Source organism: Amia ocellicauda, chromosome 12, assembly GCF_036373705.1.
Source record: "Amia ocellicauda isolate fAmiCal2 chromosome 12, fAmiCal2.hap1, whole genome shotgun sequence".
NCBI lineage: Eukaryota > Metazoa > Chordata > Actinopteri > Amiiformes > Amiidae > Amia > Amia ocellicauda.
In genome coordinates this window covers 6,339,064-6,353,852 of record NC_089861.1, presented here as the reverse complement: position 1 = coordinate 6,353,852, position 14,789 = coordinate 6,339,064, and the positions used below count along the sequence as shown (strand labels likewise).

At 37.5% G+C, this 14,789-nt stretch overlaps 1 protein-coding gene across 9 annotated transcripts in view; it reads right to left on the bottom strand.

Annotated features, from left to right (window-relative positions):
• The window catches only part of LOC136764272 (teneurin-3), a 267,776-nt gene that overhangs the window by 107,826 nt on the left and 145,161 nt on the right, over window positions 1-14,789 (bottom strand). For 6 of the 9 annotated variants that reach the window (XM_066718152.1, XM_066718154.1, XM_066718155.1 and 3 more), the window contains one exon: window positions 8,122-8,337. The exons of the other annotated variants lie outside the window; for them this stretch is intronic. In XM_066718152.1, the coding sequence (XP_066574249.1) occupies window positions 8,122-8,337 (216 nt within the window). The remainder of the gene's footprint in view (window positions 1-8,121; window positions 8,338-14,789) is intronic. 9 annotated transcript variants of the gene reach the window in all.

Genomic DNA, 14,789 nt, shown 5'->3' with positions numbered 1-14,789 from the left:
GGGCTTTGTTGTCAAAGCACGTTAAGGACTCTGCGGAGCTAAGTGTGCAAGCCTGGGAGAAGCAGGGGAATGAACAATAATGACCCAAGAGCACCAGCCTCCCTTAGGGGACGTATTAAGGGAGCCCACAAAATGGCTTCAGTCTGGAGGCAGATCATGGTGACCCCTAAGACAATTAGGCACTAGAGCAGGATCTGGGGCATGAAGCTAATTCTCCTGCGAGGTTTGCCGGAAAGACACTTTTCATCAGCCCCCTTGAAAGAGAATGAAGCGTGAAAGCTTTGTGGGGGGTGGGGGGTAGGATCCGCACAACACTCCGAGATAAAGGGGGCAACGCGCAGACCTCGGGACGCTCTGTGGAAAAGCATCAGCCGTAGGATTTGTGTCAGTGTGGAGGGAGGACCGATCCGTTTCCTGCAGGGTGGGGTAGTGCGTTCTCCTGCTGTCCCATTCCATTTCACTCTCAGACCATATCCGCTCATAGCTGATTAAACAGGCCAGCGTACAGCTTTCGCTGGGCTAAAGACTCCCAGTGCTATAAGGAAGATGATTTTTATCCCCTATCTCCTCCCACCAAAAGAAAAAAATAGAATGAAAAGGTGAAAATCAATGGCACTCTGGACTCTGATCAAAGCTTGGGTCTAAATCAATTTGAAGCTTGCAGAATTACACTGAAAATAAAACCCAAGGACTAAAATGCCAGGGAGGAAAACAGATTGCAGAATAATCATCTAAATGTATAAAGACCTCATCTGATTCAAATTAAGAACAGAGAAGGGGGAAGTAATAGCAGTGAAACAGTGAGATTTAAATACAAAACTAGTTTTTTCTAGTTTTTACTGTGGTCTAAATCATAGGTCATTAACAATTGTAATACACTAATTATGTCTTCCTTATTTCAGACTGGATTTAATGTGGTGGACTGCTTTGCTCTGCTTTGGAGATCCATATGATGTCTGTGCTTTTCTCTTTTTACCAGTGCTGGTTAAAAATGGATCTGAATACATTGTCATTGTCTGGATCTATGCGCCTCATATATATGTACAGTTTGCTATTTATAAAAGCCAAATATCAGCAGGTGATGACATTTATCAGCGGAGTTGTCTATATTTTTTCTAGAGCAAAGTGCTTTTGAATATTGACAAACTCAACAGCATAGCATTATCTGGGATCAATATGAAGCTCAACGGCAAACAATAAAATTGAGTTAAACAAAGGTGATGCGACATCTAATAAAATGTCCTGGTTTGATATGCGGGCGCTTTTCATCCTGGGCGATCAGAGGCTGGGAGATGATTTTTAAAAAGACGGAAAATCTACCATACATCTTTAGAATATAAAACATGTACACACGTGCACAGACACAACCAAAGTTCTAGTAAGTTACGTCATATTCAAGATCAATCTCACCCTGTGCTATAACTGAAGATGACAGTGTATTATGTTATAACAGTTGTATTATTACTTTATTACACTTATATCATTTTTCACCATCTTCTCTTCAAAATCTATCGATAGGTTTGAAAGAATGGCCTCATATTCCTGTTTTTTTATCAAACAAAATGCTCCTACTCATTATTTGTAGGTTTGTCAGACTTTCTGTGTGCCCTCAATTTTGTTTTTGCATTAGTGTTTATTATTTAATTGAAATAAAAGGCCAAGTTGTCCTGGAATGGGCTCACTACCAACCTTAAAAAAAAAAAAAACACCAACGACATATTTCTCGTTCCCTGTAATGGAGTTTGGAGGCATCCCAAAACGCCTTTATGTGTATGTTGGTTGTAAAAACCTGGAGCTTGATATCATGTTTTATTTTGGTTTGTGTTTTGAACAGTAAACAGCTGGTTGGTTTAGCAAAATGGACTTTGTGAAGAAGGAAGTGCGAATGGCCTTTTAAATCTCAGGAGGCTCAGTTTGGCAGTAGGTGCATTTGCAGACGATGTTTACATCAACCCACGGATATCAATGTTACTTTCAAATTACTGTTTTTGAATTAGATGTTTTTGGAAACACCACTCAGGTCATTTGCAAATACAGCACTTTATGGTATGCTTGGCAAAACACATTTAGCAATTGGAGAATAATTTCCGTTTTCAGTTCGTATTTATCTTATTTGGAATCATCAGCATCTCCTCCAATAAGCATATATTAAATACACTACATATTTACAATCCAGCAGGCAGATGTCTGGCATATTGTTAAGGACATGGAGTGGCCTATAGTAGTATGAATATTTATACAAATACCTTGAGACCACCAAAAACACAATTAATCAAACAATCTTCATTAACCACAGAAATGGGTGTTTCCTTTTAGCAAAGTCATATTTCATGGAAATAATTCAAAACTAGAAACTCTTTCACCATTTCTTGGAATAGTATTTGGGATCATTATCTTCTTGGATGAGGAAATTCAACATTATCAACTTCCTCCCAGATGGAGTCGCATGACAGATTGAAATATAACAAGACTGATGCTGAGCCACGGTGCCATCTGTGAAGACGTCCCATGCATTTCACTAGTTGTGAACATGTTACTTTTTTCTTACCCTTTTCAAATCACTTGCATATGTATGACATCAGTGCCTGTCTTCCAGGATATTAATCTGCAGTAGTTTGATTTCATGCCACACAATAACTCTGACTTCTTAAGCAATACGACTACTTCATGTAAATGGTTGCCCTCCTGTATGTTCTGCTATTTCAACATTATCTCTAAATCCAACAGAAACTTGGTCTACCTAAACAGAACAGGTGGTCAGGCAATTTACATCTATTTAAAGAATATGCTTTAAAATATAAACACTAAGGAAATAAACAAGCTAAGAAGTTACTGTATAGGATTGCTTACAGACTTCTTCCTGTTTCTGCAGAATATGTACAATCATCTACTTTTCTTAAAATCTTTATCACAGGGTCACATTTTCCTTAATCTTCATTGTGATTTAAATGTAATATCTTGCTAGTTTTCAGTCTCCTAGAATTGAAACCCTTTACAATCATTGTAAACATGAAAGGCAACTTGCCAGCTTTTACAGAAATCAGAATTGAGACTGAAGCAATTTCCAAACAATTCATGTATAGTCAGAGATAAAGATGTGACCCTAAGCTGTCCATACGTCTCAATAGGAGACATGTATTCATATTTCCGAAAAATAATTTTCCTTATACTCATTTACAGATCAAAAGAAAGATTTGATTTTGCCCTTTTAACACAGTATTCTCTTGTTAGATGTGTTTTAATTTCACAATATATTGGCCCATTAGATGAAAAGACCTGGGGTGAAGTGTATGCCTTAGTCACAGGCAGTTCTACGTCTCAGTACAGTGCTGTGTGGAGGGAGTTTGGACGGTTAAGTGCACCCAAGCTTGCAAAAGAGCAACACACACAATATATGTCTGATGTCTGCCCTCACACAGTGAGAAACAGACTTTCTGCTTGTGGCCTGAATTGATGCTCTGCTAGAAAACCCTTTGTGAGATAATGCAGCAAAAAGGCAACACACCACGGGGCCTATGTTGTACAAAGACAGCAGGATCCCTAGTTAAGGTACGCCGAGAACAGTATAGAAATTAAAGCTAATGTGTGTGGCTGCTTGACAACTGGCAAGGCTAGCCGGTGACTCTGTGCTGATGCCCACACAGTTATAATTATTGTAGTGTTATTGTACATAGTCCAGACTGCTGCCTTCTGCTACCCAGCACAGAGAGCCAAAATAAAAAGGTATCTATCAGACCAATTCCACTGAAGAGACGGCCAAATGGGAATGCTTTGCCAGCTGCTAAGCAACATTTTAGAAACGTCTCAAATGCAAAAACAGTGGAATCTAAACCACCTTCTTTGGGTAAAACAAACAAAACACATCAGCCCTGGGTTTACTGGGTTTATTTCTACATCTACATTGGGTCACTTTGCATAGACCGAATGCACGTGCTCTCTGAGGTAACCAACATATTCAAATATTTAAAAAGCAACTAAAACAGGGCTACACTCGAGTCCTACTTTGACTCTGTGGTTAAAAGCACGGACTTGTTTATTTTCTCTTTCACTGGAATGCTATTACAATATTGTTCTATGCATTCCAGTCCAATCAAAGAAACAAAACATTATAAAAGTATTCTGTGGCAATATCTACTTTATAGTTATGTTATTTAATAATTATGTTAACCATAATATGTGAAGTGCATTTTGTGAAAAACACAAGAAAGTATATTGCGTAAAATCCAAAATATAATTTATAAAAAGATACTTAAATAAACCAAGCTAATTAGACAATTAAAAATCAGTCAGTGTACCAACAATGGCATCCCTAAAACCCTCTAACCTTATAATAGCTTGAATACTCACTAACTTACATGCAGTTTCTGTGTGCGTATGTGTGTTTGCATCATAACTTTCAGATCAAGTCATATATGTGTTTTTATAGTTGAACAGTAACGGGGATGGCTGTTCTAATTATGAGGGCTTGTTGTATGCAATGTTGTTTTCAAAAGTACCTAATGCAACAAAGCATACACTAATGTTCAATTTACCCCACAGCAAGGCACAAGGAAAACCGATCCTTTATTTCCCCCTTTTTATATATATATATATATATAATCTTTCTTTCGCTTCTTTCTTTTCAAATGGTTCAGCTGCAGGAAAAGCTGGAAGACAGCCAGAAAAGCTGGTGCTTAAGCAACCAAGACTGAGCCGAGTCTGCGTGTGTTTCAATCTCAGCCGGCCACAGTAAATGTTATTGGAATTTTTGTGCTGTAAAATTGCCGCTTTCATGCCCACTGCATCTGACAATAGCAATCCTTAGTCAAGTATGAGGGCGGGAGGCTGACGTGCCTACAAGTCGGATCCGCGCATCCCGTTTAAAATGGGGTTAGTACTTGACTGAGTTCTTAATAGGGTAATTGACAATGAGATACATGTCAGCAGTGTAGTCAGACAAAGGGAGAAGCCCAGTGAAAAGACAAGCCCTTTTAGAAGATCTACAAAGTAAAAGAAGAAAGGATCAATCTTAAAAGCATTATTTACGAAAAAAGTTAAAAGACAGGAAATCGAATGGTTTTGTGACCAGAGACAATGTTCCGCAACTACGCACTTTTTGCTACCTACAGAAATATAACTCTGCATGGGCAAAAGAAAGAATAAGAAAAAAAAACAGGTTCAAAGTACTTATGTAATTAATGTCGCTGACCTTTATAAATTGTCTGTCCTCCAGTAACATTTACATCCCATCTGATTTAAGTTCAGATTTTTAATATGGCAAGAAACAAGAGTCAGCTGCTTTCCCTGATTACTTGAAAAAATATTAAGCTGCGTCTCAAAGGAAATCTGTAACCTAAGTGGCCGTGTGGAATTTGCATTATTGTTCGATTCAATGAGTTAGCTACACTTCAGGCCGAGACGGAGACTCCAGTAAGGGCTCTGGACTCGAAGCACATCGTCTCACCCACACCATTAAATTACACGGCTTCAATCGCCTTCCTGAATGCGTAACGTTTACATGTATGTATTTAGCATGTACACATTAAAGGGATGTTCAAGAACAACCAAAGACCAAGTCATTAAACGTTAGACAGTTCGTAACAATTCCTTTCATATAGGATATATCTGTACCTGAGCCAAATCTCTTGTCTAGTTATCATTCTGAACATTTTAAAAACATGACACGAAGTATGACAATAATGCAGTCATAGTACAGAAAGTAATTCCTAAGGGATTGCCCGACGAGAAGCTATTAGTTTAGTTTTTCCTCACAAATAAATGATTTGTTAGCAGTGTGGCATTTAGGGACACAGAAAAATAACTGCATACAGGCTAATGACACACTGCAATACTAATAAAAAAAAGATAGCTTCCAACATTGCAGAGAGAAATGCATGAGATAAACTAAACTAACTGAACTGAACTAAACAACTGAAATAGATGTCTATTTAGGTGCAGACCAAATCAAAACAATTCAGCATCCAGTTGCAAATTACAAACACAGTACTTGATGGTTTAGGTGTTTTGTGATTACCAAAAAGGCCTGTTTTGACATGGGCCTTAGAAAGTGGTTAATCATATAACGAATATTGTATGGTATTTAGTATAGTGGCTGGGGGACACAACCAGCTTACAGAGAACACGTGTATAAACATTTACCAGCTGCCATTATTATTATTTAATTAAAAAGGTCACAACATTAAGCATCAGCACTTATTGTTACGGTAAGAACCTTAAACAACTTTGAATCCTCCAAAGACTAATGTAGCAGGACTTACGAAAGTGTCAAATAGCTAACAAAGCATACCTAAGAAGACTGAACCGTGAAACTTATTTAGCTAAATAACTGAGCTGTATATAATCTGGAGGGAAGTTATTTTATTGCGTTTGGTAGACCATTGATAGTGGTATTAACAGGGACATGAAGGGAAGAAATGTATGTACACTACTCACACAATTCAGCTGTTTTTATTTGTACTTCTGTGTGTGTCTGCCTGCCTGTGCACCACTAGAACAATCATCTCCGGCACGTTGCGGCAGATGATGGGATTTCACAGCATCGCAGGTGAAAACAGTCATCGCATTGTGCTGCTGTCCTCTTCCTACAGGCTGAATGAAAGCTTTCTGAACTGTCGGCCAATTACATTTACACCTGATTAGTTCCTAGGTGTCGGAGCACACATGCTTAGCTGTACAGCTCTGCGAAGAGTAAGATGCATCTGCCGTTCTGTTAAGCTTTGAGTTATGTGTCTTGTGACAGACTCAGCACTCTAAAAATACTCACCTACATTTATCTCACCGTCTGGTTTAAAAATACTTGCAGATGCACATCGAACGCCGAGGTTAAAATGACTAAAAATCGGACATAATTCAAACAATGGAGTCCTGGCGTAGCGTATGCTCGTGTGCTGTGGATTGCTTCGGTGAGAATTGATGTTGATCTTGAAGGAATGTAATGTAATTCTAACAGAACACTTTTAAATGAGTACAATTTAAGTATATTCAATAACAAAATCTCATTAGCTTGCAAAGGAATTTAATTTTTCTATATTAACTTTCTGGATCTGTGTGTTTTTTTTTTTTTTTTAATAACATGAAATCTATATTTGTCTATGGGGATTTCATAACCTTTCCTTAAGTGCAGTGCTGTATTTCAAAGGTACAGAGTGACATGGCGGGGTTAATCCCGTCCAGGTGAGGCTGATGTAGGCAGACTGTAAATCTCTGCTACCCTGTGCTACGAGAGTAATTGCTTGTTCGGGGTCCTGGGATATAAAACAGGGGAAGCCAAGAGACAAAGCAGACAGCCTCCAGTGAGAAGAGACGCTGTGCATTCCTGCAGATTACCCACCTCTGAAAGACCAGCTGGACACAGCTTTCATGGGACAAGGTATGCATGTGCTGGGCAGAGATGTCTCCTTATTGAACTAGTTTGCTTTACTGTCATCTGGAGTTTGTTTCGTTGGATTTACTTTAAAGTTATTGAAACAGAGTGTGTTTTCTTTTTATGTAAATATTATTTTTAAAATATATATCTGTGTTTGTGTGCATGTGTAAACATTAATGATCTTATCCTCTTAGTTAGTAGCTGGGAACCCCACAAACTATTTCCACGCAACCTCTGGATTTGTCACGGAAAGTCCATCTCAAACTGCTAACAGCTTCCTGCATGCATGACCAAAGTCCCCTCCATGTTCATCTATACTTTAAAAACACATTCTGTCTGCTAACTGACTTCTGTCATTTAAAACGAATGACAAAGCTCACGTCAGTAAGTTTCTTCAAGAGTCAGATCATTCTAATATTGTAAACACCAGCGTTTTGAGAAATGTGGGAGTCCAACGTGAAGTGAAAACGCAAAACCGGGTGGACTGCTTTTTTCAGAAGCCCCAATACCAAAGATAGTGTTAAACGCTGCTTAAAAGGAAATAAATAAATAAAAACCTTTAATCCAAAATGTCATCCTCGGTCTCATTATTAAATTCCAATTATAATCTCCCTGATAACACTGATTTTGTTTTACTTAGAAGCGAGATAAAAGGCTAATATGCAGACACACGATGATCTATGTGATGTTATTAGAACTTAAGTGCCATAATGATTTTAACGATGCAAACTAAGGAGAGGGTAATCCGTTCTTACCATTACTTGGAAGACAGGCGGGAATGCCGCCAGCCTGTATTACTGGTAAATACAAACTGGCAATGTACTCTTCATCCGTGTCAGAATCATGAACTGGTTGGGTGGTGTCATGACTTAGCAAGGGCCTCTGGTTGTCATGTAGATTGGGTGATGGAGGTGGGGAATGTGAGTGCTCAATGACTGATGGACTGGATAAGGAGGATGGCATGGAAGAACCTGAAGAAAAGAAAATAATAATAATAAAATAAAAGTCAAACAAAGTAACGAAACAAACTCATACAGAAAGCAAAAGTATAAACAAACAAAGGTAAAACTTTGCTGAAGTAGTGTTTCGGTTGTGACAATAATAACTGTGGGGAAATATATTTGATTATGGCCAAAGCAGAGAAAGAAACAGATGCATAAAGAGATGATATGGGTTTTCGAAACAACAGTAACAGGGGGGTTCAAGTCTGTTGCTATTTGCCAGCCAACAAACTAGCTCAAAGTGCATTAAAAGGAATATGAATTGCGAAGCTGGTAGGAGAAAGCTTATATTACAGCAGTACTTTGGGGAAAGAGGGTATAGAATTGTTAAGGGATCACAGCATCAATGGGTTATTTACATCAACATGGGAAATGTGTGATTCGTGCATCATGTTTTGCTTAAAATGAATAAGAAATCATCATCATCATCATGTAAAAAACAAACAAAAACTAAAACTTGTGAAAAGTGCACCGTTTTATTCCTGACCAAAACCTCTCTGGACCCACGTTTATGAAAATGAAATAGTGGAAGACTTTCTTCTAATGTTAAATGTACAGAGGTTTGTATAAGACACTCCAGATGAAATTCATTTTTTCCAGTTTCCCTAAGGCATTAATTTGTATCTGTTCTGACTGATGTGGAGTGAGTTATCTGCTTTGAAGTTTTATGTGCAACCATACAGAGAGTAGACATTATCTACATCTCTGCCAATCCCCGCAAAACGGGATTCCACTGTAATCTGACCATCTGATTGCATTTTTTTTTTTGCAGTGAAGTGGAAGGAGTCAAATTAAAAGTTAAACTGTTGCAGTTGTTCTACTGAATAAGTGATGATGATATTCTTTGATGCCATGTTTATGAATTCAAGTACCCGAATAAAAAACACACACGCAGGATCAGATGAAAATGCTGTTTTGGAAATCAACTTTCAAAACATACATCGATATCCATTTTTGTTCTTTGGAATCTCTGCTCAAACAACGATCTTTCTAAAGGGAGTACCAGAGCTAAGTGGGGAAAAAAATCAGCGACAAGACATCACAGAGCAGTCTTTCACAAAGAACGGCAGCAACACAAGTCCTGCCATTAAAAGTAATTCATAATGTGCTTTTTTTTGGAAAGCACAATGCATTCCATTATACCACTGTGTCATTCGGATATTTATGTGCGGTTTTGATTAAATATGACTTCCAAAATTTCAAGACAGCCCATTCATAACCCTTAGGTATTGCACTTAAGTAGTAAAGTAAAGTATCTCTCCCCCCACCACAAATGCACAATAACAATCTCACATAATTCCCAGCATCATAAACTATTCATTGCTGGTCCATGACCATAGAATATTCTCTTTGAATATTAAATCATACACGTTAAATTGCAGACTTTTCCTTTTTCTTTTTTTTTCTCCAGCACATGTGCTCAGTAAACCAAATTATAATATTCACTTACATCACACATTTTCCTAATTCTTCATCATCAAGGCTGCATTACTTACTTATAATTACATCTCAATTATGCCGAGCCCAACCTGTTCAGTACCAGGGAATCGTTTCCCAGGGTACAATAATTACTTCTCTTTATATTTTACTTTTGTATGTAATTTAGTATTGAAAGAAGGGATAAACCTGACAAAAAGAATTACAAAAAAAAGTCAATTTTAATTAATTCAAGTTGTATTATTTATAGCAGAATGAGCTTTCATTCTACTGATGAGACGAAAACAAAAGGGAGTGAGCAGCTAATCTCTATCACTTGCAAATCATGTGGAGGGGAAGTAGGCAGACAGGTTTAACTGCTTCGATACTAAATAAGGACCACGGTCTACAATGGAGCACTGATATACAACAACCTTCAACAAACCGCTTCCTAGAAATGCTGAAATTACTCACTGCTTATTTCAGAATCCCCTAAGCAGATTAAGATCTCGACCAGGTTGCATGGAAAAACCCAGCGCCACCTGAAATGAAAACATCGCAGAGCAGATTTCTGAATGAATTAATCACCTGGATGCAATGCCTAAAGAGGAAATACATGATCACACTGCACCAGGCAAACACCAGCGCAACTCTGCCGGCAAGGTTCAACATGGGAACGCAGCTTTCTTCTACTCAATGAGACATTTCACCAAAATCAGAGTTTGAATAATCATCACAGACACTGCTGTGCAAAAGCCTTGGACATTCTGCAGGTTTCTGCTCGAATGCATAAGGAAAGAATGTTTTGCTTGTGAAAAACCCTTAATGAAGAAAATCGTATTCAAATAACCAAACTCACACACAATATGCCTTGATATAACTGCTTGCAAGGTTTCATCAGTAAGCACAAATAACTTGAAGCCTATGGACTACTACCAATGCAAAACTAAGTATAAAAACTAGAGGTTTCCTTATTTGTTCTCACGCCTACGTAGCCTATTTCTTGATTCTCATCTGTAAAGCGACAGACACTGAGAAGCATGTAAAGAAATGCGTCTCGCGAGCAGACTTAATCCAATTTGTCATTTATGTCGTTCTGTGTAAATCCAGTAATTTGCCACACATTTCACCGAACATTTGCAAACCTTTCTATTTGTTTCTATTTGCTTATTATTATTTTTTTTAACATACAAATGAAGAGCAAAGTGCTGGAAACGGATCAATCCTAAACCAGCCAACCAAATTAGTGAACATCACTCTCCGAGAACACTGTGCTCATGCTTAATAAAAAAAGAAATCAATTTTAAATAAATGTTAATCTGAGTTAATTGCAGAGAAGCCATCTGTCTGGTTTTCATGTGGACAGTTTGGGGATGAGTACCTGTGGCTTCAGGTTTGTTATTATGATTCTGTTAAGTTTTTGTATTCTTTGTTCAGGTATTAACAACAATATTATGGAACTTTTAAACAAATTACTCCTTGCTTATTCATTAGCCAAAATGTCTAAACACATTTCTACATATCTAGGCTGTTATGAAAATATAAAATATTTAGCTACCTTTCAGAGTTTACTTATTTTAAAATTGATTTTAAAATGTTAGATGATTTGAGTTGAGGTTTGAGGTTTTACATTTCAAATCTTGCTTCTTCTTCTATCCGGTCAAATGGTAACGTCTTCACTTAATTCTTAATTTGGCTCATGTTTTTCATGTTTCAACCCTCCATGGTGGGAGAAACTGGCTGTAAGCAAAATTGTGTATGGTGAATGTGTTACCCTAGTAATGTTGCATATATACAGAACATTGTAATCTTTTATAATCATCATCATCATCATCATAGTACGCCAAAGTAAATCAGTGAGTTCAGACTTTCATTTTGGCATTGGCTGAAATGATTATATATTATTTTGAATAAGACAACCAGCTATGAAACAACACAGTGCTACTTTAAATAAGTGTGCATCTTGCCATTTTTCTTTTCCAGGCAATGCTCGGAAAAAATATATAAAAGAAAACTCATCCTCACAGATTATTTCATAGTGATTTATTGAAAGGTAACTGTCCATTATTATTCTCAGCAGTGTATTTATTTGGACTCTCGTGTGTTTCCCGATATGGCTGTTTCTCCACAAAGCATGCCAGGAAGGTTCACAGGTACAAAATAGCTATAAATTGCCTCCCCACTGCTACATTACCCTATACTGCATACTTGAGCACTGCAGGATGATTTTAAGTGTGGAACCCAAGGGCAAAGGGTAATACAGGAGTGGGGAAGCAATTAATAACTGTGCAGTGCCTGCAAAGATTTCTGAAAGGCTTTGGAGAAGACAGTGTACCATCACACACAATGGCGTATATCTGATTGCAAGAAGTGCTCTGTCCAGAGGTTTTCACATTTGTTTTTTTTTTCTATTTATTTTTTCTCCAAGGCTGTTTAGCAACCTTCCCCAGTTAACTTCCTGTGGACTAATGAAGACGGTTAAAGGTGGGAGAGAAATAAATAACAGAAAAGAAAACCGAAAAGAAAAAAAAAAAGAGAAGGAAGGGATCAAATGATATTGACCCACTTGTCGGCTGAAATATGTTAAAGCAGTTACAGTTTAAAAGACTGGCAGATTTGTTGGGCTCCAGCTGTTCGACCAAACGGATTATGGTTTTCTATTAAAATATCTGGAGTGCACTTCAGCTGCTAAAATGCAATCACAATGACATATGAAGAATAAATGATTGGCTTCTCTTGGAGCTGAAAACAAAGTATAAACCAGGTTAAAACCGAATTGCAAGCCCCCTTTGCCAAAGACACAAAAGCACATATTTACATGTTTTAAAAGACAAAACTCTCCAGGTCGACAAGAGTGCTATACTGTAAGCCTTGCTAATGCATGTTTTCTTTTACATTATCTTCCTAACTGCACAATCATTTTGTCTTATAGACCCCCTGCTCACTGCCCAACCTGTCTGAACTGGCCTTGGCATTTATCTCTCTGCTGGATACTCCAGGCTTGTACAGTCATCATGCGGTGACAGTTATCACTTAATTAAAACTCTGTATTCAAATAGACCCTCAGTGTGTAGCCGTATAACTACCTTAAAGAAAACAAAAACAAATAAAATACAATAAAAAAAGAGAGACAAAAAACATGAAAGGCCAGCCACTGTGGAAAGCTCAATCAGTTGCAAAATTAATAAGGTGGGCAGTTAGGAAGGCAATTTAAATATGAATGGATACAAAAAGAATAACGTACCAAAACATTTCTTAACTCGGGTCATGCCAATTAGGAAAAACTCAATTGGCGTATATGTAAATTAGATATTTTGTGTTTCATTACCCATCTGCTGATGAAAACTTGGCAGGCACCATACATTCTTTTAAGGGGGCACTGGATTGAAAACAATCAATGTTCCCCTTAATAATGGTGTGTTGAAAGGTACAAAATGTAGGCTTTGTTTCTAACTGAAGATTCAACCTCCATTATTTTTTTAGTTTAGAATTACTCCATGTTTGCTTTCTTAGGGACATCCATTATTGCTCTACTGCAGCCCTTGTGTATCTCAAAAACTTTAAAACAAACTTCTTCAAAAACAAATGAATGGTTTCTTGTGTTTGGATTTGAAAGAGAGGTTTTCCTTGCAGGGAAAAAAAAAAAAAAATATGCTGGGCTTTTGTTAAGGAGAATGTTTTATTTTTCTTACCCCCAATATAAAAAAAACAACTTTGCACTAGATGACCTTTTCTACATTCCTCAATAGCTCATTGCTTCTGGCGTGTTTAAAAAAACAGTTCAGTTCAGATCCTCCAGTCAAACTGCCCACATTAGATCTAAACTTTGAAAATTCATCTTTATCTATTTAAGTAAATATTGCTCCGTATCTGACACTTCATGTAATAATAATAAAATATAAAAAAAAACTAAAAACATTTCTTCCTTGGCAAGTATTGATTTTTTGTTCCTCTGTATTCTGCAAGCACTTTTGTCCTATACTAGGTCAAAAGAAATCAAAGTACATTTCTAACCAATGCCGCTGTACAAGTAATAGGTTACAGACAAAAAAATATATAAAAAAAGGATCCAGAAGTGATTTTGTGCTGCTGACAGCATTTTACCAAATCATAAACAAGAGGCATCCATTTATTTTTTATATGCAAACCAATAACAATAACCGATTTCGTGCTAGCATAAGCGTTTCTGTGTTACCTGGTCTGTAAATAGCTTTATCACTCCACTGTAACACTTCTTAGTTTGTTTAATACCGGCAGGATTTTATGACAGGCCATAAAAAGACTCTGGAAAAACTCCCACGAAGTAACAACCGAATTCAGCGAACCAGCCCCCGCCCCCATACCCCCACGAAAACAATAAATAAATCCAACTGGCGAAATCAATGCAACTGATTTTTCAAGAAAGAACACTTAGCATAAGACACAGATTCGCTACAATGCATCTTAGTCTCACAGTGTTTTAAGCAGCCTAGCATGTGACACTGCCTTCACAGTGTAAGCCGTGGTATTCAAACAGAGTAATAAAGAGCTAAAATAAAATCCCAGCAGCTTTTCTTGTCCGCAGCATATTACAAAATGGCCATTTTCCTGTTATCTGCAGCATTCAGCAGATATTAAAACCATCATATTAACATGAAACAGAAACAGAGGAAACATGAGAGACTGGGTTAAGCAGTACAAGAAATTCATTTATTTCCTTTACCGCCTGGTAGATTCTTGTGCCATCTATCTCAGCGGTTTCGGTTTGAGGCGCATGAGAGACATCAGAGCCATGCAAATACACTATTAAGACAAGTTAAATGCAGCATCAGTATTCAGGCCTGTCAAAACAATCGCCACATCCCCCGCATTGGCAGTGTGTTGTGGTGAGGAGGAAACATATCGAATTTTTGAAATATAATACAAATCCGCCAGATCAACAGTAAATTAAAAAGCAGCCTGAACAAGAATGCACCCTATGTGGTGGTGTTTTTTTGTTGTTCTTCTCTCTGATTAGCCGTTGCGTA